The sequence below is a fragment of the Ranitomeya variabilis genome, chromosome 2 (assembly GCF_051348905.1).
Source record: "Ranitomeya variabilis isolate aRanVar5 chromosome 2, aRanVar5.hap1, whole genome shotgun sequence".
Classification (NCBI taxonomy): Eukaryota; Metazoa; Chordata; class Amphibia; order Anura; family Dendrobatidae; genus Ranitomeya; species Ranitomeya variabilis.
The window spans coordinates 734,015,342-734,040,600 of NC_135233.1; the positions used below are offsets into that span (position 1 = coordinate 734,015,342).

At 43.2% G+C, this 25,259-nt stretch overlaps 1 protein-coding gene across 4 annotated transcripts in view; it reads right to left on the reverse strand.

Moving 5' to 3' along the window:
* The window catches only part of ARMC2 (armadillo repeat containing 2), a 193,542-nt gene that overhangs the window by 39,774 nt on the left and 128,509 nt on the right, over positions 1-25,259 (reverse strand). For all 4 annotated transcript variants that reach the window (XM_077289590.1, XM_077289591.1, XM_077289589.1 and 1 more), the window contains exons 9-11: positions 17,379-17,481; positions 2,350-2,573; positions 44-189 (exon numbers count right to left, since the gene is read on the reverse strand). In XM_077289590.1, the coding sequence (XP_077145705.1) occupies positions 44-189; positions 2,350-2,573; positions 17,379-17,481 (473 nt within the window). The remainder of the gene's footprint in view (positions 1-43; positions 190-2,349; positions 2,574-17,378; positions 17,482-25,259) is intronic.

The following is a 25,259-nucleotide window of genomic DNA, read 5'->3' on the forward strand; positions in this document are numbered from 1 at the left end:
TGTCTGTGTATATTATAATCCTGAGAACTATATCGGTACATACCTTAGTATTCGTGAAACATTGGTGCATATATCTTTATCATCGTTATAAGCCTCCAATAAAATGCATAACTCTGCTAACGCATTAGTTGCAAGAAACTTTGGTCGCGACTGGGAGAGATCTGCAAGATTCCTTAGTGTTGCGGTTAGCTAAGTGAGGGTAAAACAAAATATGCCTTTTAGGACAGTAACACTGACTTTAAATGCAATTTGTGCAAATATCATAATGTTTTTGTTTGGTTGGTACATTGGCAAATATAGCCATGGACGAAAATATTGGCACCCCTGAAATTGTTCCAGAAAATGAAGCATTTCGGTCAGATATTTATTGCAATTACACACGTTTTGTTATACACAAATTCTTAAACACCACAAAAAAAACCAGAGAGGGTAAAAAAGGCAAATTGGACAAAATTTCACACAAAACCCCCAAAATGGGCTAGACAAAACTGTTTCCAAACTGTTTGACAACACCTTTCCAAAATTGTGGGTAAACAACTTTGTTTGAAACATGATGCTCATGTAAACTAACCTGGGACAAGCAACGGGTGTGGACAATATGAAAATTACACGTTAAATCAGATAAAGAGGAAAAGTTGACTCAATCTTTGCATTGTGTGCCACACTAAGCATGGAGAACAGAAAGAGAAGCAAACTATCTGAGGACTTCGGAACCAAAATTGTTGAAAAATAGCAATCTGAAGTCCATCTCCAGAGATCTTGATGATCCTTTATCAACGGTGCGCAACATAACTAAAAAGTTTACAACCCATGGCACTGCACTCAATCTCCCTGGACATGGACGGCAGAAATAAATTGATGAAAGGTTGCAACACAGGATGGTTTATAAGCAACTCGATTAATCAAGTTACAAAGAAATTCAAGCTGTCGTGCAGGCTCAGGTGCATCAGTGTCAACGCAAGCTATCCGTCGACATTTGAATGAAATTAAATGGTATGGCAAAAGACCCAGTAGGACCCCACTACTGACTTAAAGACATAAAGCTAGACTGCAGTTTACCAAAATGTACGCTAGCAAGCCAAAATCCTTCTGGAAAAGCATCTTGTGAATAGATGAGACCAAGGAAGAGCTTTTTGGTAAAGCACTTCATTCTACTGTTCAATGAAATTGGAACCAGGCCTACAAACAAAAGAACACAGTACCTACAGTCAAACATGGTGGAGGTTCAAAGATGCTTTGGGTTTTCTTTGCTGCCTCTGGCACTGGGTGCTTTGACTATGTGCAAGGCAAGAAATCTGAAAATTTTGGGTCGCAATGTAGTGCCCAGTGTAAAAAAAAAGTTGGGTTTGCGTCCTAGGTCATGGGTCTTCCAGCAGGACAATCACCCCAAACATACTTCAAGAAGCACCCAGAAATGGATGGAAACAAAGTGCTGGAGCATTCTGAAGTGGTCAGCAATGAGTCTGGATCTAAATCACATTGAACATCTGTGGAGAGATATAAAAAATGTTGTTGGGAGTAGACACCTTCAAATATGAGAGACCTGGATCAGTTTGCAAAAGGAGAGTGGTCCAAAATTCCAGTTGAGAGGTGTGAAAAGCTTGTTGATGGTTATAGGAAGCGATTAATTGCAGTTATTTTTTCCAAAGGGTGTGCAACCAAATATTAAGTTGAGGGTGCCAACAATTTTGTACTGCCCATTTTGGGGGTTTTGTGTGAACTTATGCCCAAATTGCCTTTTTTTCCTCTGTTTTTTGTGTCGCTCCAATATACACAAAGGAAATAAACAAGTGTATAACAAAACATGTGTAATTGCAATAACTTTCTGGGAGACATGCTTCATTTTCTGTAACAATTTTTTTGGCGCTTTCAGCCATAACAATATCATAATGTATTTGTTTGTGGTGCAAACCACAATGAAAATAGATAACAAAAGACATACAGTTTGATGAGCTGGTACATGTCTCAGAAAATGAAAAAAAACACCAAAGAAAGAAAGGTGTGTCAAAAACTAGGCCCAATATAGTGCTCCAAGTAGTATTTGATTAAAGCCCCATCATTTAAATTTTGCATACGGCAATACATGTTGATAGTACACAACCCTTTTTTCTGAAATTAGGAAAATACTCATCATGTTTGTGTGGGTTTCCTCTGGGTTCTCTGGTTTCCTCCCACATTCCTAAGACATTCTGATAGAGAATTTAGATTGAGAGCCCCATTGGGGACAGTGCCAATAATGTCTGTAAAGCGCTCTGGAATTAATGGCGCTATATAAGTGAGTAAAATAAATAAATAGAAGGATATTGTCAAGATTAGCAATAAAGTTATATAATGTTATGAGAAACAGACCTGAACAATCAGATGGCTCATGTCAGAAGAAGTACTTTGTGAGGTGGTGTTGAGTTGGATGATCTGCTTCATTAACTCTATTAGTATTTCCACTGCCTGTTTTTTGAGTAATTCATTGAGTAGCACTTTATTCCCAGACAGGAACTTGATTGTCCCTAAACAATACAGGAAAGCCTCACTGTTGGCATGTGCATTTTCATTCTTTAAGACCTCTAAGAGTACACCTGCAAGAAACATGAGCAATTCAGTATCAAAGCAAACAATGTAGTAAGATTATAAAGCGAGATATAGATACAAATTCTTCTATGAAAACATTTATTTACTAGTGATGAGCGAATATACTCATTACTCGAGATTTTCCGAGCACGCTCAGGTGACCTCCGAGTATTTTTTAGTGGGGGTTGCCTGGTTGCTAGGGAATCCCCACATGTAATCAAGCTGGCTAAGAGATGTAAAGCATTCAGTTGAGGTGAGGAAAACGAAATCTCCGAGCACAAAAAAATATACTCGGGAGGACACCTGAGCGTGCTCGGGAAATCTCGAGTAACGAGTATATTCGCTCCTCACTATTATTTACAGTACATACCATATTTCTTGGAACAGAATATGTACTTTTTAGCAAAAAATAATCTTACTAAAAAAGTATGCATTTTATATTCTGGAAACAGCTTTCTATAATTGAGTGGAATGCTACAGTGGTTAGCACTGCAGCCTTGCAGCACTGGAGTCTTGGGTTCAAATCCAGTTTGTACAAAGGAGTTTGTATGTTCTCCCCGTGTTTGCGTGGGTTTCCTCTGGTACCCGGTCTCCTCCCACATTCCAAAGACATACTGATAGGGTATTTAGATTGTGAGCCCCATCAGGGACAGCGATGATAATGTGTGCAAACTGTAAAGTGCTGCGGAATAAGTTAGCGCTATATAAAAATAAAGATTATTATTTGTTAATGCTAACACAGCATCTTCCATGATCACAGAGAGAACTGTGCAGCGTTGCAGTCCTCTCTCTTCCTGCCTCACACTAATCAGTCTTATCGTTGGAAAGAATGAGAGAAAACAACCAGTATTAGAATGTCCCTAAAGATGCTTTTAAGGTACATGTCCTGGCTAACAAAAGTACCTTTAGATCATGTCACATGCTTGGAAGAAAGTTCAAAATATATTAGTATATACACAGTGCGTGTGCGTATGTAGATGTAGCAGAGCTGCATGTGTGCATGTAGCATGTGTGTGAATGCAGCATGTGTGTGCAAATCAGAGCTTTGTGTGTATAAACAGCAGAACTAAAGAAAAGCCTCGAACTAAAAACGCCAAAGGTTATGCACAAAATGTGCTATTTTCAAAGTGTTTTAGGCTGGTTTCACACTTGCGTTTTTATCTGCATGCGTTTTTTAAAAAACGCATGTGTGAAAAAACGCATGTAAACGCGGTAAAATGCATGCGTTTTTTAGACGCATGCGTTTTTATAGAAAAACACAAGAAAACAAGAAAAAAACAAAAAACCCTAACCCTAACCCTACCCCTAACCCTAACTCTAACCCTAACCTGAAATGCGTGGCACTGAAATACGTTTATATACGTATATACGTATATAAGTGCCACGATATTTCAGTGGCCACGTATTTAAGTGCCATGTATTTAAGTGCCACGTATATAAGTGCCACGTATTTAAGTGCCACGTATTTAAGTGCCACGTATTTAAGTGCCACGTATTTAAGTGCCACGTATTTAAGTGCCACGTATTTAAGTGCCACGTATTTAAGTGCCACGTATTTCACGTAAATGCCACGATATTTCAGTGCCACGTATTTCAGTGCCACGCATTTAAGTGCCACGTATTTACGTGCCACGATATTTCAGTGCCACGTATAACCACGTAGTTATAGTATTTACAGTACGTGGCACTTAAATACGTGGCACTGAAATATCGTGGCACTGAAAGACGTGGCACTTAAATACGTGGCACTGAAATATCGTGGCAGTGAAATACGTGGCACTGAAATACATGGCACTTAAATACGTGGCACTGAAATACGTGGCACTGAAATACGTGGCACTGAAATACGTGATTTTGCGGCAAAAAAACGTGCAAGAAAATGCTACAGGTTGCATTTTTGAAAATGAACGCATGCAGAAAAAAAACGCATGCGTTTACAAACGCGACCAAACGCGTACAAAAAAACGCATGCGTTTTCAATGTTAAATATAGGGAAAAAAACGCATGCGTTTTTTGTGCAAAAAAACGCTGCAGACAAAAACGCAAGTGTGAAACCAGCCTTACACCAGTTTTCTTGCATAAACAATTGGTGTGTGGGCAGTGAAGCTAAGCTTCTCAACATTGAAATTACAACAACAAGAAAAATAAAGTTATAGAATTATAGAAATTACACGATTGGTAAACATGTTTGTGATATACAAATTAAAAAAAATGCTAATAATATTTCCAAAATATCTCAATTTATTCAGCACCTACGAGCACCATGCAGAGAAATACACACACTTACATGCCTTGGTTGAAATCAATCAGGTTATTAATGGTTGTCTGAAGAATATTCTGCTATACTGAACACTGGGGCACACAAATCACCAAGATCCCCTTCTCGCAGGTCCCTTTGCAATAGCCCACCAATTATGTCCCAGATGTGATCGATAGGAGACAAGTCCAGAGACTCTGCAGGCCATGTTAGCAAATTTACGCAACACAGACTGCTCACAGTAGCGTGAGCAATATGCAGTCTGGCGTTTTCAAGTTGAAAAATGGCTCCTGGAATATTTTGGAGAAATGGCCATACCACTAGTTGCTCCACCAAATCAAAGTAATGCTCAGCTGTTAGTGTATGTAAAATGACTATGACTAAAATAGGGGGGCTCAGCCACCATACATTATGCGGATCATCAAGTGAAATTCTTCTAATCTGACGATCTGTCCATGCAAAGGGTGTTGAGGAGTATATATGTGATAATACACATGCTGCAGAGAAACACTGACAATAGAGCTATTAGCTCTCTAATTTACAGTGGCATTTAAAAGTTTGGGCACCCCTGGTCAAAATTACTGTTATTGTGAACAGTTAAGCAAGTTGAAGATGAAATGATCTCTAAAAGGGCTAAAGTTAAAGATGACACATTTCCTTTGTATTTTAAGCACAAAAAAAAGAAAATTTAATCTTTTACAATTTAAAAATAACAAAGAAAAATGGGCTGATGGAAAAGTTTGGGCATCCTTCATGGTTAGTACCTAGTAGCAAGAGTCTTTCAATTCTTGTTTCAAGATTTTCATCCATTATTTCTTAGAAAATTATTTCACTTCAGTGAGATTCCTGGGTCGTCTTGCATGCACTGCTTTTAAAGGTACGAATTGAACATGAAGAAAAAATCAGAGAGCAGCTGCAACCCGGACTTCCTCTTCATGTTCAATCCATACATAGGTGGGAACAGTGACGCCAGTGCCACTTCTTACCCCGAGACATAAAAAAGCCAGGCTGGAGTTTGCCAAAACTTACCTGAAAAAGCCTAAAACGTTTTGGAAGAATGTTCTCTGGTCAGATGAGACAAAAGTAGAGCTTTTTGGGCAAAGGCATCAACATAGAGTTTACAGGAGAAAAAAAGAGGCATTCAAAGAAAAGAACACGGTCCCTACAGTCAAACATGGCAGAGGTTCCCTGATGTTTTGGGGTTGCTTTGCTGCCTCTGGCACTGGACTGCTTGACCGTGTGCATGGCATTATGAAGTCTGAAGACTACCAACAAATTTTACAGCATAATGTAGGGCCCAGTGTGAGAAAGCTGGGTCTCCCTCAGAGGTCATTGGTCTTCCAGCAGGACAATGACCCAAAACACACTTCAAAAAGCACTAGAAAATGGTTTGACAGAAAGCACTGGAGACGTCTAAGGTGGCCAGCAATGAGTCCAGACCTGAATCCCATAGAACACCTGTGGAGAGATCTAAAAATGGCAGTTTGGAGAAGGCACCCTTCAAATATCAGGGACCTGGAGCAGTTTGTCAAAGAAGAATGGTCTGTCTAAAATTCCAGCAGAGCATTGTAAGAAACTCATTGATGGTTACCGGAAGCGGTTGGTCACAGTTATTTTGGCTAAAGGTTGTGCAATCAAGTATTAGGCTGAGGGTGCCAATACTTTCGTCTGGCCTATTTTTGGAGTTTTGTGTGAAATGATCAATGTTTTGCCTTTTGCTTCATTCCCTTTTGTGTTTTTTCATTTGAGACAAATTAAATGAAGAAAATAATAACAAAGAATTTATATATATATATATATATTAAAAAAAACCACAAAACTCACCTCTCCTCCTCGCTCCCACGCGGATTCCGGCTCTGTTCCGGTATCAGCAGCTGCACTGCAGTAAGCCCGTCACGCAGCAGGTGCGCGATGAAGTGAATTCATCGCAGTGTCAAGGGCAGAGGGGACTGATGGGAGAGGGAGCATCATCTGACGCTGGCTCCTCCATTATTGCTTTCCACTATTTAAGTTATTTCTTGATTGACAACAAATGTGTCAGTAATTAAACCTGGGTGTGGCTAGGAAAGCTTCCTATAATGTGATAAACCTCAGTTAATTCATTTTTAAGTGGAGTGGGGTCAATCACTTTGTCACACAGGGCCAGGTAGGTTTGGATTTCTTTTTACCTTAATGCTAAAGATTAGTGATGAGCGAATATACTCGTTACTTGAGATTTCTTGAGCACGCTCGGGGTTCCTCCGAGTATTTTTTAGTGCTCGGAGATTTAGTTTTTCTTGCCGCAGCTGAATGATTTACATCTGTTAGCCAGCTTGATTACATGTGGGGATTCCATAGTAACCAGGCAACCCCCACATGTACTTATGCTGGCTAACAGATGTAAATCATTCAGCTGCGGCAATAAAAACTAAGTCTCCGAGCACTAAAAAATACTCGGAGGACCCCCGAGTGTGTTCGAGAAATCTCGAGTAACGAGTATATTCACTCATTACTACTAAAGATGTTCATTTAACCCCTTAATCCCATATGACGTACTATCCCGTCGAGGTGACCTGGGACTTAATTCCCAGGGACGGGATAGTACGTCATGGGCGATCGGCCGCGCTCACGGGGGGAGTGCGGCCGATCACCACCGGGTGTCAGCTGATTATTACAGCTGACATCCAGCACTATATGCCAGGAGCGGTCAGGGACCTCTCCCGGCACATTAACCCCAGGAACCCTGCGATCAAACATGATCGCAGCATTCCGGCGGCATAGGGAAGCATCTCGCAGGGAGGGGGCTCCCTGCATGCATCCCTGAGTCCCACGGAACAACGCAATGTGATCGTGTTGTTCCGAGCGTCTCCTCCCTGTAGGCCCCGGATCCAAAATGGCCGCGGGGCTCCTTCCATGTCAAGCAGGAAGGTGGCTTGCGAGCTGATCTGACACAGTGCATTGCAAAGCATGATGTCCCACCCTGGGACAAAGTAAAAAAAAAAAATATTTACATGTGTAAAAAAAAAACCCACATACATATGCATATATACATTTACATATATATTCCAATAAATACATTTCTATATCTAAATAAAAAAAAACAATAAAAGTACACATATTTAGTATTGCCGCGTCCGTAACGACCTGACCTATAACACTGTCCCACTAGTTAACCCCTTCAGTGAACACCGTAAAAAAAAAAAACGAGGCAAAAAACAACACTTTATTATCATACCGCCAAACAAAAAGTGCAATAACACGCGATCAAAAAAACGGATATAAATAAACATGGTACCGCTGAAAATGTCATCTTTTCCCGCAAAAAACGAGCCACCATACAGCATCATCAGCTAAAAAATAAAAAAGTTATATTCCTCAGAATAAAGTGATGCAAAAATAATTATTTTTTATATAAAATAGTATAAAAGCGCCAAAACATTAAAAAAAAGACATAAATGAGGTATCGATGTAATCGTACTAACCCGAAGAAAAAAACTGCTTTATCCATTTTACCAAATGCCCCTCTCAAAAGAAATTCAAGAACTGCTGGTTTTTCATCATTCTGCCTAACAAAAATCAGAATAAAAAGTGATCAAAAAATGTCACGTGCCCGAAAATGGTACCAATACAAACATCAACTCGTCCCGCAAAAAACAAGACCTCACATGACTCTGTGGACCAAAATATGGAAAAATTATAGCTCTCAAAATGTGGAGACGCAAAAACTATTTTTTGCAATAAAAAGCGTCTTTTAGTGTGTGACAGCTGCCAATCATAAAAATCCACTAAAAAAACCCCACTATTAATAGTAAATCAAACCCCCCTTCATCCCCCTTAGTTAGGGAAAAAAATAATAAAATAAAAAAAATGTATTTATTTCCATTTTCCCATTAGGGTTAGGGTTGCGCAAAAGTTAGGGCTACAGTTAGGGTTGGGGCCAGGGGCGGATTATAATAGGGTCAATCTGGGCGGTAGCCCAGGGCCCAGTGGTGTGGGGGGGCCCTGGGCTACCGCTCAGATTGCCAGCCGCCATCAGGGCATTACTGCCCTGACTGGCGTATGGGCCCCGTGGGCAGAGGGGGCCCGCACCGGGCCCAGTCTCATCTGCTCACCGGGCCCCTACCGGCGCTGCGGCAGTTAAAAACTATTGATGTGCGGGCGCGCGCCAGCTCCTGAATAGTTAACAGCCACCAGCCAATCGGAGGCTGGCAGCTGACATCAGCCGCTGCGCGCACGTCTTCTGATGTCATTGTCAGTCGCCAGCGAGTGCGCGCTTCAGCTGCGAGGAGAGAGCTTCGCCGAAGGAGCATGGACAGGTGAGGAGAACTTTTTTTTTTATTGCGAACGGCAATCCGGGGGGCCCGGGCCAGTGCTGGACACTGGGGGCAGAGATGCTGGACACACTGGGGGCAGAGATGCTGGACACACTGGGGGCAGAGATGCTGGACACACTGGGGGCAGAGATGCTGGACACACTGGGGGCAGAGACGCTGGACACACTGGGGGCAGAGACGCTGGACACACTGGGGGCAGAGACGCTGGACACACTGGGGGCAGAGACGCTGGACACACTGGGGGCAGAGACGCTGGACACACTGGGGGCAGAGACGCTGGACACACTGGGAGCAGAGATGCTGGACACACTGGGAGCAGAGATGCTGGACACACTGGGAGCAGAGATGCTGGACACACTGGGGGCAGAGATGCTGGACACACTGGGGGCAGAGATGCTGGACACACTGGGGGCAGAGATGCTGGACACACTGGGGGCAGAGATGCTGGACACACTGGGGGCAGAGATGCTGGACACACTGGGGGCAGAGATGCTGGACACACTGGGGGCAAAGATGCTGGACACACTGGGGGCAGAGATGCTGGACACACTGGGGGCAGAGATGCTGGACACTGGGGGCAGAGATGCTGGACACACTGGGGGCAGAGATGCTGGACACACTGGCGGCAGGACTGGAGACATGGGCAGAATGTAGATACAGGGCATGATTGGAGACACGGGCAGAATGAATGACATGGGGCAGGATTAAAGACAGATCGTGCAGGATCATGGGGCAGGATGGATACGATGGAGACTGATGGGGCAGGATGGGGAGATCATATGGGGCAGGATGAATACTCATGAAGGCAGGATGGGAGAACATATGGCTGGAGCCAGGAATGAGATACACGGGGCCAGGATGGGGGATATTATTATTACCATAGGGGCTAATTAAGGGATATTATTACTGCAGTGATGTATTTATTTTATTTTTTGAGGACACTGTTTTAAATGGGGGGGCGGTCCTGTTACTGTGTAGAGTGACACTATGTTGCCTCTTTTTCTTCATGTGGTGTAATGTAGAAGTTGGGAAAAATTAAGTAATGTGTTCTGCAAGCGGAGCTCGAGATAACTCTGTTATTTCCTGCAGAGACGAGTCCTGGCTGGATGAAGTGATGGCGGTCTGTGCTGGATGAAAGATGAAGGACTTCACCTAGAGACGTCACTGGTGAGTCAGTGTTACCTATACACTGACACTATACACTGGATACTATATACATAGGTCCTTGTACAATGTCACCGGTGATCACTGTATTACCTCTACACAGACACTGCATACTAAGTACAGATCTCCTGTGAATACTGGCACTTATGGTGATAGTATTGTGCTTTTTTTTTGTTTTGTTTTTTCTTCCTAACTGAAGGGTAAATTGACTAGATCAATGGATGTTTGACAGGTTATAGTTTCACAGCAACTATTTTTCTGGAATAATCTGGTTCAGGTAAATGATGCCCCGTCGCATGACCCTGTCACATGATCCCATCACATGACCCCGTCACATGACCGGGGGGCCCACAGTGTCTGAACAGCCCGGGGTCCTGGCTACCCTTAATCCACCCCTGGTTGGGGCTAAAGTTAAAGTTAGGGTTGGGGCTAAAGATAGGGTTAGGGCTACAGTTAGGGTTGGGACTAAAGTTAGGGTTGAGGCTAGTTAGGGTTAGGGTAGGGGCTAAAGTTAGGGTTAGAGTTGGGGCTAAAGTTAGGGTTAGGTTTGGGGCTAAAGTTAGGGATAGAGCTACAGTTAGGGTTGGGGCTAAAGTTAGGGTTAGGGTTACATTTACGGTTGGGATTACGGGTGTGTTGGAGTTAGGGGTGTGGTTACGGTTGGGATTAGGGTTAGGGGTGTGTTGGGGTTAGGGGTGTGTTGGGGTTAGGAGTGTGGTTGGGATTAGGGACATGTTCAGGTTAGTGGTATGGTTAGGATTAGGGGTGTGTTGGAGTTAGGGGTGTGGTTACGGTTGGGATTAGTGTTAGGGGTGTGTTGGGGTTAGGAGTGTGGTTGGGATTAGGGTTAGGGGCGTGTTCAGGTTAGTGGTGTGGTTAGGGTTATGGTTGGGATTAGGGTCAGGGGTGTGATCGGGTTAGGGTTGGAGTTAGAATTGGGGGGTTTCCACTGTTTAGGCACATCAGGGGCTCTCCAAACGCGACATGGCGTCCGATCTCAATTCCAGCCAATTCTAAATTGAAAAAGTAAAACAGTGCTCCTTCCCTTCCGAGCTCTGCCATGAGCCCAAACAGGGGTTTACCCCAACATATACGGTATCAGCGTACTCAGGAGAAGTTGGACAGCAACTTTTAGGGTCCAATTTCTCTTGGCACCCTTGGGAAAAAAAAAATTGGGGGCTAAAAAATCATTTTTGTGGGAAAAAAAAATTATTTTTTATTTTCACAGCTATGCGTTATAAACTGTAGTGAAACACTTGGGGGTTCAAAGTTCTCACACCACATCTAGATAAGTTCCTTGGGGGGGTCTAGTTTCCAATATGGGGTCACTTGTGGGGGGTTTTACGGTTTAGGTACATCAGGGACTCTGCAAATGCAACATGACGCCTGAAGACCAATCCATCCAAGTCTGGATTCCAAATGGCACTCCTTCCCTTCCAAGCTCTGCCATGCGCCCAAACGGTGGTTCCACCCCACATATGGGGTATCAGCGTATTCAGGACAAATTGGACAACAACGTTTGGGGTCCAATTTCTCCAGTTACCCTTGGGAAAATACAAAACTGGGGGCTAAAAAAAAATTTTTGTGGGGAAAAAATGATTTATTTTCACATCCCTGCATTATAAACTGCAGTGAAACACTTGGTGGTTCAAAGTTCTCACAACACATCTAGATAAGTTCCTTAGGGGGTCTACTTTCCAAAAATGGTGTCACTTGTGGGGGGTTTCCACTTTTTAGGCACATCAGGGGCTCTCAAAACGCGACATGGTGTCCTATCTCAATTCCAGTCAATTTTGCTTTGAAAAGTCAAACGGCGCTCCTTCTCTTCCGAGCTCTGCCATGCGCCCAAACAGTGGTTTAACCCCACATATGGAGTATCAGCATACTCAGGACAAATTGTGCAACAACTTTTCGGGCCCAATTTCTTCTGTTAACCATGGTAAAATAAAACAAATTGGGGCTGAAGTAAATTTTTTGTGAAAAAAAGTTAAATGTTCTTTTTTTTTTTTTGTTAAACAGTCCAAAAATTCCTGTGAAACACCTGAATGGTTAATAAACTTCTTGAATGTGGTTTTGAGCACCTTGAGGGGAGTAGTTTTTAGAATGGTGTCACACGTGGGTATTTTCTATCATATAGATCCCTCAAAGTTACTTCAAATGTGATGTAGTCCCTAAAAAAAATGGTGTTGTAAAAATGAGAAATTGCTGGTCAACTTTTAACCCTTATAACTCCCTAAAAAAAAAATTTTGGTTCCAAAATTGTGCTGATGTAAAGTAGACATGTGGGAAATGTTACTTATTACCGTATATACTCGAGTATAAGCCGACCCGAGTATAAGCCGACCCCCCTAATTTTGCCACAAAAAACTGGGAAAACTTATTGACTCGAGTATAAGCCTAGGGTGGAAAATACAGCAGCTACCGGTGAATTTCAAAAATAAAAATAGATGCTCCATACCGTTCATTATTGCCCCAAAGGAGGTTCCATATAAAGCTGTGCCATATATAATGCTCCATACCGTTGATTATTGCCCCATAGATGCTCCATATATAGCTGTGCCATATAGAATGCTCTGCACCATTCATTATGGCCCCATAGATGCCCCATATACAATGCTCTGCACCGTTCATTATGGCCCCATAGATGCTCCATATAAAGCAGTGCCATATATGCTCTGCACTGTTCATTATGGCCCCATAGATGCTCCATATAAAGCAGTGCCATATATGCTCTGCACTGTTCATTATTGCCCCATAGATGCTCCTTTTAAAGCAGTGCCATATATGCTCTGCAGTGTTCATTATGGCCCCATAGATGCTCCATATAAAGCAGTGCCATATATTATGCTCTGCACTGTTCATTATGGCCCCATAGATGCTCCATATAAAGCAGTGCCATATATGCTCTGCACTGTTCATTATGGCCCCATAGATGCTCCATATAAAGCAGTGCCATATATGCTCTGCACCGTTGCCCCATAGATGTGCCATATAAATCTGCCATATATAGTGCTCTGCACCGTTGCCCCATAGATGTGCCATATAAATCTGTGCCATATATAATGCTCTGCACCGTTGCCCCATAGATGCTCCATATAAAGCAGTGCCATATATGCTCTGCACCGTTCATTATTGCCCCATAGATGCTCCTTATTAAGCTGTGCCATATATAATGCTCTGCACCGTTGCCCCATAGATGTGCCATATAAATCTGTGCCATATATAACGCTGGTGCTGCTGCTGCAATTAAAAAAAAAAAACACATACTCACCTCTCTTGCTTGCAGCTCCTCAGCGTCCCGTCCCGGCGTCTCTCCGCACTGACTGATCAGGCAGAGGGCGGCGCGCACACTATATGCATCATCGCGCCCTCTGACCTGAATAGTCAGAGCCAGAGGACGCGAAGACAGAGCGGCGCCCGGCGTGTGGAACGGGGACAGGTGAATATAAAATACTCACCTAGTCCCGGCGATCATGGCGCTCCCCCTGCCCGTCACACTGTCTTCGGGTGCCGCAGCTCTTCCTCTGTCAGCAGTCACCGGCACCACTGATTAGAGAAAAGAATAGGCGGCTCCGCCCCTATGGGAGTGAAGTCCATATTCATTTCTCTAATGAGACAGGGGAAGAGCTGCGGCACCGAAGACAGTGTGACGGGCAGGGGGAGCGCCAGGATCGCCGGGACTAGGTGAGTATGCCTCAGCGCCCTCTCCCCCTCACCCGCCGACCCCACCGCCGACCGTGACTCGAGTATAAGCCGAGAGGGGCACTTTCAGCCCAAAAATTTGGGCTGAAAATCTCAGCTTATACTCGAGTATATACGGTAAGTATTTTGTGTGACATACAGTACAGACCAAAAGTTTGGACACACCTTCTCATTTAAAGATTTTTCTGTATTTTCATGACTATGAAAACTGTACATTCAAACTGAATGCATCAAATCTATGAATTAACACATGTGGAATGATATACTCAACAAAAAAGTGTGAAACAACTGAAAATATGTCTTATATTCTAGGTTCTCCAAAATAGCCACCTTTTGCTTTGATGACTGCTTTGCACACACTTGGCATTCTCTAGATGAGCTTCAAGAGGCAGTCACCGGGAATGGTCTTCCAACAATCTTAAAGGAGTTCCCAGAGATGCTTAGCACTTGTTGGCCCTTTTGCCTTCACTCTGCGGTCCAGCTCACCCCAAACCATCTCGATTGGGTTCAGGTCTGGTGACTGTGGAGGCCAGGTCATCTGGCGTAGCACCCCATCACTCTCCTTCTTGGTCAAATAGCCCTTACACAGCCTGGAGGTGTGTTTGGTGTCATTGTCCAGTTGAAAAATAAATGATGGTCCAACTAAACCTAAACCGAATGGAATAGAATGCCGCTGCAAGATGCTGTGGTAGTCATACTGGTTCAGTATGCCTTCAATTTTGAAAAAATCCCCAACAGTGTCACCAGCAAAGCACCCCCACACCATCACACCTCGTCCTCCATGATTCACGGTGGGAACCAGGCATATAGAGTCCATCCGTTCACCTTTTCTGCGTCGTGCAAAGACACGGTGGTTGGAACCAAAGATCTCAAATTTGGACTCATCAGACCAAAGCACAGATTTCCACTGGTCTAATGTCCATTCCTTGTGTTCTTTAGCCCAAACAAGTCTCTTCTGCTTGTTGCCTGTCCTTAGCAGTGGTTTCCTAGCAGCTATTTTACCATGAAGACCTGCTGCACAAAGTCTCCTCTTAACAGTTGTTGTAGAGATGTGTCTGCTGCTAGAACTCTGTGTGGCACTGACCTGGTCTCTAATATGAGTTGCTGTTAAAGGGAACCTGTCACCTTAATTTGGCGGGACCAGTTTTGGGTCATATGGGCGGGGTTTTCAGGTGTTTGATTCACCCTTTCCTTACCCGCTGGCTGCATGCTGGCCGCAATATTGGATTGAAGTTCATTCTCTGTCCTCCGGAGTACACACCAGCGCAAGGCAATATACAAATTCTAACAGTCTTTTCAGTAGGACTATCAGCTGTGTATCCACCAGACTTCTGCTCAACACAACTGATGGTCCCAACCCCATTTATAAGGCAAGGAATCCCACTTATTAAACCTGACAGGGCACACCTGTGAAGTGAAAACCATTCCCGATGACTACCTCTTGAAGCTCATCAAGAGAATGCCAAGAGTGTTCAAAGCAGTCATTAAAGCAAAAGGTGGCTACTTTGAAGAACCTAGTATATAATACATAATTTCAGTTGTTTCACACTTTTTTGTTAAGTATATAATTCCACATGTGTTAATTCATAGTTTTGATGCCTTCAGTGTGAATGTACAATTTTCATAGTCATGAAAATACAGAAAAATCTTTAAATGAGAAGGTGTGTCCAAACTTTTGGTCTGCACTGTATCTCTGTGATTTAAGGGCATAAAAATTCAAAGTTGGAAAATTGTGACATTTTCAATATATTTACCAAATTTCCATTTTTTTTTCACAAATAAACACAGGTAATATCAAAGATATTTTACCACTATCATGAAGTACAATATGTTACGAGAAAACAATGTCAGAATCACCGGGATCCGTTGAAGCGTTCCAGAGTTATAACCTCATAAAGGGAAAGTGGTCAGAACAGTAAAAATTGGCCTGGTCATTAACGTGCAAACCACCCTTGGGGGTTAAGGGGTTAAAAACAGCATTTTGTGTTTACTTGTGTTATCTTTGTCTAATAATATTTAAATTTGTTTGGTGATCTGAAACATTGAGGTGTGACGAACGTGCAAAAAAATAGGAAATCAGCAAGGGGCAAACACACCTCCACACCACACAACTATATATTTCTGCATAACTGGAAGACAAAACAACATACAGCACAGAGACACAGAACACTGAATGAGCCCAAAGGCTTCACATTTACATTCTGGACCACACCCTGGGGTCGAGATATGGTGAACAGTCTCCCACCCACTCTTCAGCTGATCACAAAGACCCAGCCCTTAACATGGCCTAATAACCCTTCCCAGCACTTAGTATGCTGGAGCATTTTGGCAGATTCACATCACTGAGGCCAACATCCTGAGTGACACATTTCTCCCCTCCAGTATTTATATTATAATATATAAATATATTATATATATATATATATATATATATATATATATATATATATATATATATATATATATATATATATATATATATATATGTGTGTGTGTGTGTGTGTGTACAGTGGGGGAGAGGAGTATTTGATCCCATGTTGATTTTGTAAGTTTGCCCACTGACAAAGACTCCTATGGGTCGTGAATTTCCTGCTTCCTTTGACACCACATCAACAATGCAGCTCTTGCTCCTCCAGTCTGATCTGTTGATGGAGCATCACAGTAGACATCTGGCTCCCCCAGTTAGGCATTGGAGAGCCGGCTGTCAATCAGAATGACATTGGCAGTGACGCCCTGTCCACAGGGCACATGGAAGAAAAGCAGCTCTGCCAACATTACCAGAAGCAGGAGCATCGCTGGCAAAAGTGGTCCAAGTCCGCTCTGAGCTGGTAGAGGTTGTCGCCAGACAAAATAGGCAGGAAGTTAGCAATTAACTGCAGAAAGTTCTTGGAGCCATATGAAAAAAAAATCAAAGACACAGATAACATCTGAGTTCCTAATTATTTACATCTTTATTAGCAGCCAAGGAAAAATGTAAGAAAAGTTAACGATAAGCTATTAAAGTGCATACAGTTGGTGACTCAGTTGTAAATAACCATTATACAGTCCAATATCTTTTACATTGATCACAAACAAGCTATAGCATGTGGCTGGAATACTGTTATATTTTCATCACATAATTAATATTAATACTCATGGTAATTTGGTTGACTGGGTTCAGCTTGAGGCAAGTTTGTGCATAGTTGGCTTTAATCTCCATTCGGAAATGGTATGTTAATTCTCTTTAAAACAGGTGAAAGTTTGTATCCCAGTGCTCTAATAAGCATTTCATATATAAAGCTGTGAAATTATATGTCATACTATGTTAAAAAAACACCTGCCAGTCCAGCATTTCTGTGAAAAATAGAGAAGAATAAAATAGGAATAAATGATCTCACCCATCATGTGATCACTTTGGAAGAGGCAATCATTGTTTTCGCTTCTGCTTATTTTAAATACGAGCTTGCAGATGTTTAACAGGTTTTTGCCACTTACTCTCAACTGGGCCAAAAGAAACAAAAACAATATCAGAATGAGTGAAAATATCCAACAGAAGACAGAAATGTGTACATATGAATCATTATATTAGACAAACGGAGCAAGATAATTGTGAACTAGTATTGTTAAAAAAACCTCTCATTTAACGATTATCTTGCCATGTAAACAGGCTGCCGACCACCGATCAAAACACTCCTTCATCGGTGAATTGATCTTCTATTCAGCATAAAAGATCCTTGTTCCCAGTGGAGCGTCGTCATGTGTAAATAAGATTCGTGCTGCTGAGAACAAAAGCAGCAGAGTGCACTGAGTGGTATAGATTGCTCTGTGTGCATTGCTTCACTTTCATCTGCCTGTGTAAACAGGAATTCAATTCAAACAATCATCGATTTGTAGAAGTTTACTTATCAGGTGTCGTATCGTACTGCTGGTTGGTTTGTGTAAACGGACCCCTCAACTGTCCCTTTACAAAATTGTTGCTTTTTGTTTGTTTTCAAGGACATTTAATAGCCTGTTTAGACAGGCAGACCGCATTTACAATTAACACAAAATGATCCAGAATAGATCGTTGTGCCATTAGGCTCTTATTGCGCTAGGCATCTAGGCAGGACATTGCACTGCCAAGAAAGAGGATTCTTAATCCATCCAAAAGATCGTTCACCTGACGAATTAGCGTTTTAATTCCCCGTCAGATGCCAAGCAGCTTCCTAATGATGCCTGAATATCGAGAACAAGCATTCCTAGGAACTGTTATTGCCGATAATTGTGCTGTTTTTAAATCAGACAAATTTTATCAATCGTTTTCAAATACACAGCACTACATATACAACAAGAGAAACACCTCCGGCCTCATCCCTCCCCCTTCATTGCAACACGTTATGCCCGACAAATCTCAGTATAAAGAAACATGGCAAACTGAATAACTAAGATAACAGTATCCATTTTAGTGCAAGTAGCTGCACTTAAAATATTTTGATGTAGTCTTTTAAGGCCGTTGAATTGTTCAATATATCACACCTACAAGGACCAACATTACCATCATTATGCGAGTCTGAGAACCCATGGATTCCTCCACGGAACCTCACACACACAGATCACGGCATAAATAACCTTTTCAGAGGCTCATTTAACAATCTTATATTTTAAACCTCTGTATATAGTGTATAGGTAATACAGGTATCACCAGTGATATTATACACTGGAGCCATGTACGTACTATATAGTGTACAGTTAATACAGTGACGTCATTTATCTTAACTTTTCCTCTTCATCCAGCACAGACTGCCAAAACTTCTTCCAACCAGGACTCTGCAGAAAATAACACAGTCATCTATAACTGAGAAAAAAGTGACATAGCGCCGCCTTGCACTGTAATAAGACCTCCCTTTTCTTCCCCCCATGGAAAACTGTATCCGCAAAAGTAAATGATATTACAACAGTAATGTCTCTAAGGCTACTTTCACACTAGCGTCGGTACGGGGCCGTCGCGCTGCGTCGGCCCGACGCATACTGTGCAAGCACTGCACAACGGGGGCAGCGGATGCCGTTTTTCCACGCATCCACTGCCCCATTGTGAGGTGCGGGGAGGTGGGGGCGAGTTCCGGCCGCGCATGCGCGGTCGGAAATGGCGGACCGTCGGCACAAAAAAACGTTACATGTAACGTTTTTCGCTGCCGGCGGTCCGCCATAACACGACGCAACCGTCGCACGACGGTTGCGACGTGTGTCAATACGTCGCAATGCGTCGCTAATGTTAGTCTATGGGGAAAAAAACGCATCCCGCAGACTACTTTGCAGGATGCGTTTTTTCGCCAAAACTACGCATTGCGACGTATGCAAAAAAACGCTAGTGTGAAAGTAGCCTTAATTGGTTGTTACAGTAATTATTTCCACCCCCACTTGCCACCAGAAAAAGCAATAACGAATTTTCCTCATTCTGGCTGCTATACAGTAATATACCAATCCTGTAATAATTTCCTTCATCCTGGCCACATTCTGTAATAATGTCCCCATCCTGGCTCCTTCCTGTAATGATGTCCCTCATCCTGGCCCCTTTACTTAATGTCCCCACCCTGAGCCTCTTCCTTTAATAATGTTCTCCATCCTGACCCCTTTATTTAACAATGCACAACTTCATGGTCCCCATATGTACCCCCATCCTGGTTCCCATATGTCCTCCACCCTGGTCCCCATATGCTCCTCATTCCGGTCCCAATATATCTCTCATCCAGGTCCTCATATTTCCCTCATTAAGGTGCCCATATGTTGCTCATTCAGGTCCCCAAATGCCCTTAATTCAGGTTCCTATATTTCCCTCATCCAGGTATCTATAAATCCCTCATTCGGGCCCCCATACGTCCCACATATTGTGCTCTTCTGTAAGAAAATCAAAAAAGATTTTTCTTACCTGTACTTGGTCCAGCAGCAACCTCCTCCTGCTTCATTGGTAGTGCCAGCGGTGGATTAAGGGTAGCCAGGGCCCCGGGCTGTTCAGATACTGTCGGCCCCCCAAGTCATGTGACAGGGTCATCATATACCTGAACCAGATTATTCCAGAAAAATAGTTGCTGTGTGAAACTATAACCTATCAAACATTCATTGATCTAGTCAATTTACCCTTCAGTTAGAAAAAAAAAAAGAAAACACAATACTCTCACCATGAGTGCCAGTATTCACAGGAGATCGGCCTCTATCCGCGCTCGCCTTCCTGGCACTAAGGGAGTGATTCTGTCAATGCTCCAGGTACAGTTTGTCATGTAATGTTATGTAATGTGGTTTGTCCTTTTTTTTTTTTTTTCTCACTCTCTATACATTTAGGAGGCCGTAATGGCACAATGTAAATAAAAAACGTAGAGTTAGGACTGCCCCATTTTGAGATTGCCGTGAAGTGGCGGGGTAGCTCAAAGAATTGATCAATTATTTGCTAAATATCTCATATTTGAAATACAGTCAGAATTTATTATGTGCACTTTAGATATTGCGTTTTGGCCTTCAGCAGTGCTGGCTTCTCTCTTTTTTGCTTCTGTATTGGTATGTGGCTGACCACCACTGTTGCCGCGCACGCTGGGTCATATGCGCTATTCTGTCTGGGTTCACTATGATTGATAGGCTGCTGTGCACACACACACAGCAGCCCTGCCCTGCCTCAGGCTCTAGTTAATTAGGCAGCTGTGCCTCAGCCAGTTTCATCCTTTAACTTTGGTGTTGGTTTGGCAGTGTGGAGGCCAGATCTGATATGTCCGCACAGGACCTGATCGGCCTCTATCCGCGCTCGCCTTCCTGGCACTAAGGGAGTGATTCTGTCAATGCTCCAGGTACAGTTTGTCATGTAATGTTATGTAATGTGGTATGTCCTTTTTTTTTTTTTTTTCTCACTCTCTATACATTTAGGAGGCCGTAATGGCACAATGTAAATAAAAAACGTAGAGTTAGGACTGCCCCATTTTGAGATTGCCGTGAAGTGGCGGGGTAGCTCAAAGAATTGATCAATTATTTGCTAAATATCTCATATTTGAAATACAGTCAGAATTTATTATGTGCATGTGCACTTTAGATATTGTGTTTTGGCCTTCAGCAGTGCTGGCTTCTCTCTTTTTTGCTTCAATATATCTCTCATCCAGGTCCTCATATTTCCCTCATTAAGGTGCCCATATGTTGCTCATTCAGGTCCCCAAATGCCCTTAATTCAGGTTCCTATATTTCCCTCATCCAGGTATCTATAAATCCCTCATTCGGGCCCCCATACGTCCCACATATTGTGCTCTTCTGTAAGAAAATCAAAAAAGATTTTTCTTACCTGTACTTGGTCCAGCAGCAACCTCCTCCTGCTTCATTGGTAGTGCCAGCGGTGGATTAAGGGTAGCCAGGGCCCCGGGCTGTTCAGATACTGTCGGCCCCCCAAGTCATGTGACAGGGTCATGTGACGGGGTCATCATATACCTGAACCAGATTATTCCAGAAAAATAGTTGCTGTGTGAAACTATAACCTATCAAACATTCATTGATCTAGTCAATTTACCCTTCAGTTAGAAAAAAAAAGAAAACACAATACTCTCACCATGAGTGCCAGTATTCACAGGAGATCTGTATTTAGTATGCAGTCTCTGTGTAGAGGTAATACAGTGATCACCAGTGACATTATACACAGGACCTCTGTATATAGTATACAGTGTATAGTGTCAGTGTATAGGTATCACTGACTCACCAGTGACGTCTCTAGGTGAAGTCCTTCATCTTTCATCCAGCACAGACCGCCATCACTTCATCCAGCCAGGACTCGTCTCTGCAGGAAATAACACAGTTATCTCGAGCTCCGCTTGCAGTACCGATTACTTAATTTTTCCCAACTTCTACATTACACCACAGGAAGAAAAAGAGGCGACATAGTGTCACTCTACACAGTAACAGGACCGCCTCCCCATTTAAAAGTGTCCTCAGAAAATAAAATAAATACATCACTGCAGTAATAATATCCCTTAATTAGCCCCTATGGTAATAATAATATCCCCCATCCTGGCCCCGTGTATCTCATTCCTGGCTTCAGCCATATGTTCTCCCATCCTGCCCTCATGAGTATCCATTCTGCCCCATATGATCTCCCCATCCTGCCCCATCAGTCTCCATCGTATCCATCCTGCCCCATGATCCTGTATGATCTGTCTCCAATCCTGCCCCCGGTGTCTCCAATCCTGCCCCATGTCTTTCATTATGCCCAGTGTCTCCAATCATGCCCGGTATCTACATTCTGCCCATGTCTCCAGTCCTGCCCCCAGTGTCCAGCATCTCTGCCCCCAGTGTGTCCAGCATCCTGCCCCCAGTGTGTCCAGCATCCTGCCCCCAGTGTGTCCAGCATCCTGCCCCCAGTGTGTCCAGCAATCTGCCCCAGTGTCTCCAGCATATTGCCCCCAGTGCGTCCAGCATTCTGCCCCAGTGTGTTCAGCATATTGCCCCCAGTTGGTCCAGCATTCTGCCCCCAGTGTGTCAAGTATATTGCCCCAGTGTGTCCAGCATATTGCCCCCAGTGTATTCAGCATTCTGCCCCCAGTGTGTCCAGCATTCTGCCCCCAGTATGTCCAGCATTCTTCCCCCAGTGTGTCCAGCATTCTGCCCCCAGTGTGTCCAGCATCCTACCCCAGTGTGTCCAGCATCTCTGCCCCAGTGTGTCCAGCATCTCTGCCCTAGTGTGTCCAGCATCTCTGCCCCCAGTGTGTCCAGCATTCCCCCCCGGATTGGCATTCGCAATAAAAAAAACCAAACTTAGTTCTCCTCACCTGTCCGCGCTATTTCGGCGATGCTCCCTCCAGCAGCGCGCACTCGCTGGCGACTGACAATGACATCAGACGCCGCCGATGTGCGCGTTGCGGCTGACTTCAGCTGCCAGCCTCCAATTGGCTGGCGGCTGTTAACTATTGACTTGCGGGCGCGCGCCCGCACGTCAATAGCGTTAAACTGGCGCAGCGCCGGTAGGGGCCCGGTGAGCAGATGGGGCCGATGCGGGCCCCCTCTGCCCACCGTGCCCCATACGCCAGTCAGGGCAGTAATGCCCTGATGGCGGCGGTCAATCTGTGCAGTTGCCCAGGGCCCCCCCCCCACACCACTGGGCTACCGCCCAGATTGACCTCATTATAATCCACCACTGGGTAGTGCGGATGAGCCGCTGCATTGCAGTGACGTGATATGCCATTAACATGTGCGCCGATGTCAGCAGCCTGCCTCTGATAGGCCAGCAGCTATTTAACTATTACGATGCAGGAATGTGAGTCAGATAGGTCATCAATGAAAAAGTAGTGGACAACCTCCTTAATAATTAAAATGAAGAATAAAAAAACAAACAAACAGACCTCCTAGTTACCAGGGCTGTGGAGTCGGTAAGCCACAGTTGCGACTCCGACTCCTGGATTTTATCAGGTTCCGACTCCGGCTCCTTCATAAATGGCCAATTCGTAACAATAAATTTACTGCTGTAAAATATTAACATCGTGCTTATTTAGTTTCTCACCATCATATAAGTAATCAGACCACTTAGAGCAAAAACTATATTAGAATACAATTAGAATATAGCAAATAACTTTTATAAACTTTTATAAACTCTTGTAAGTAAATATGCAATAAACACTGTTATGCAGTTAATAAGAAGAAATCTATAAATTTGTCCTCAGAAAAAGTATTGCCTCTGTCAGATCCTCCTTCATGGAGGCCCTCAAATCTGATCTAATTATTTTGAGAGCAGAGAACAACCTCTCTACACTAACTTGGGTTGGTGGCAAAGCAGTAACCACTCGGGCAACATCTCTGACAATGTCAGGATACAGAGGAATCGCTTGTTGCCCTGTTATTTTTGATGAACGGTCAAATTTCTCAATTTCTTTTAGTGCACATGAAAAATTCTGCTGTAATGTACTGGCTGTGTTCTTTGATGGGGATGACTTCTTCTATGCGAGAACGCTTTGCATGGTCCTTGTGATCCAAATATTTTTCGAAATTAAATTCTTCATCAGTCGATGAGGGTGAAGATGTGGCAGGACGACCAAATTCATCTTGTTCCTCCTGACTGTTCTGCAACCCTTTCATCCTTACTGCTATTTCAATCAGAGCTTCTTTTCCTTTAGTTAGCTGTTGATCATCTAGAAGAATCGATGCATTGGGTCTACATAAACAGCTGCCAAAAGAATGTTATTTTGTAATAGTAGCTCCTCTCTCCGTTTCATTGATGTAGCAATGCCACTTGCAATTAACCCTCCTCTTTGGGACAGGCAAAACATCAGGTTCTTCCACTCCTTTAAGAAAATACCTGGAGTTAAGTCCTCTGCTTGTAATTTTGTAGTCACTGTAAATGGGTGCTCTAGCAATTTTTCCAGCTCAGTCACCTGATTCCACTGACTTTCATTTAGCGTCAGTTGAGGGTTAGCCATGTCTACAAGAAAGGTTTTCAGTTCAACCAAGCGCTGAATCATTAAGTACTGCCCCATCGTGTGGCTTGATCAATAATTGCCCCTTTTCCAGCACGTCTCTTCAAAATTGAGTCAACTTTAGGGGTTCTGGCAACAGTAGCCAATTTTCTCACCTTGCCAATCAGTGCAGCAGCTTGTCCTTCTTGCAGACTGTCTCTTATAGCCAGCTGTAGCGTATGCACAACACAGCGCATGTGATGAATGAAAGAACGTATTGACACAGTTTCAACAAGATCATCTAAACTATCATGTTGCTGTTCATCCGAAGCAACTTCAGTTTGCTCCTCAGTTACAATACTGTGTTCCTCTATTTCAAACATTTCTGTGTCTGTGGACCCAGAATGTTCTTCTAGCTGCTGGTCACCATCATTACTCTCATTCGTTAGCTTAATAGTACTTATCATATTTGAAGCATTGTCAGTTACGACAGAAAGAACTTGCTCTTTTTTAAGTTCATAGTCTTGCAGAACCTTTTCCACCAAGACCTGGAGAAACTCACTGGTGTGATGAGCTTTGGTGCCTTTTACTGCCAATGTCTTGGTAACTATTTCATTTTTGTCACAAACATATCGGACATTGATGGCAAAATAGTTCACTCTGTGACGTGTGCAGGCATCCATTTTAAGAAACAGAAAGCGTCCCTTGAGAGTTTTTTTAAGTTCTTCCTTTTGTTTAAAAGCTTCTTCGATTACTAATTTTCTAATACTCTCTCTCTCTCCAGGGAAACACCAAGCTTGCGGGCCATTTCCCCATTCAGACACATAAAAGCTGGTCGTGAAAATAATGAAATAGGCAAACTATCCTTTAAAACAAGCTCTATGATCTGTTTTT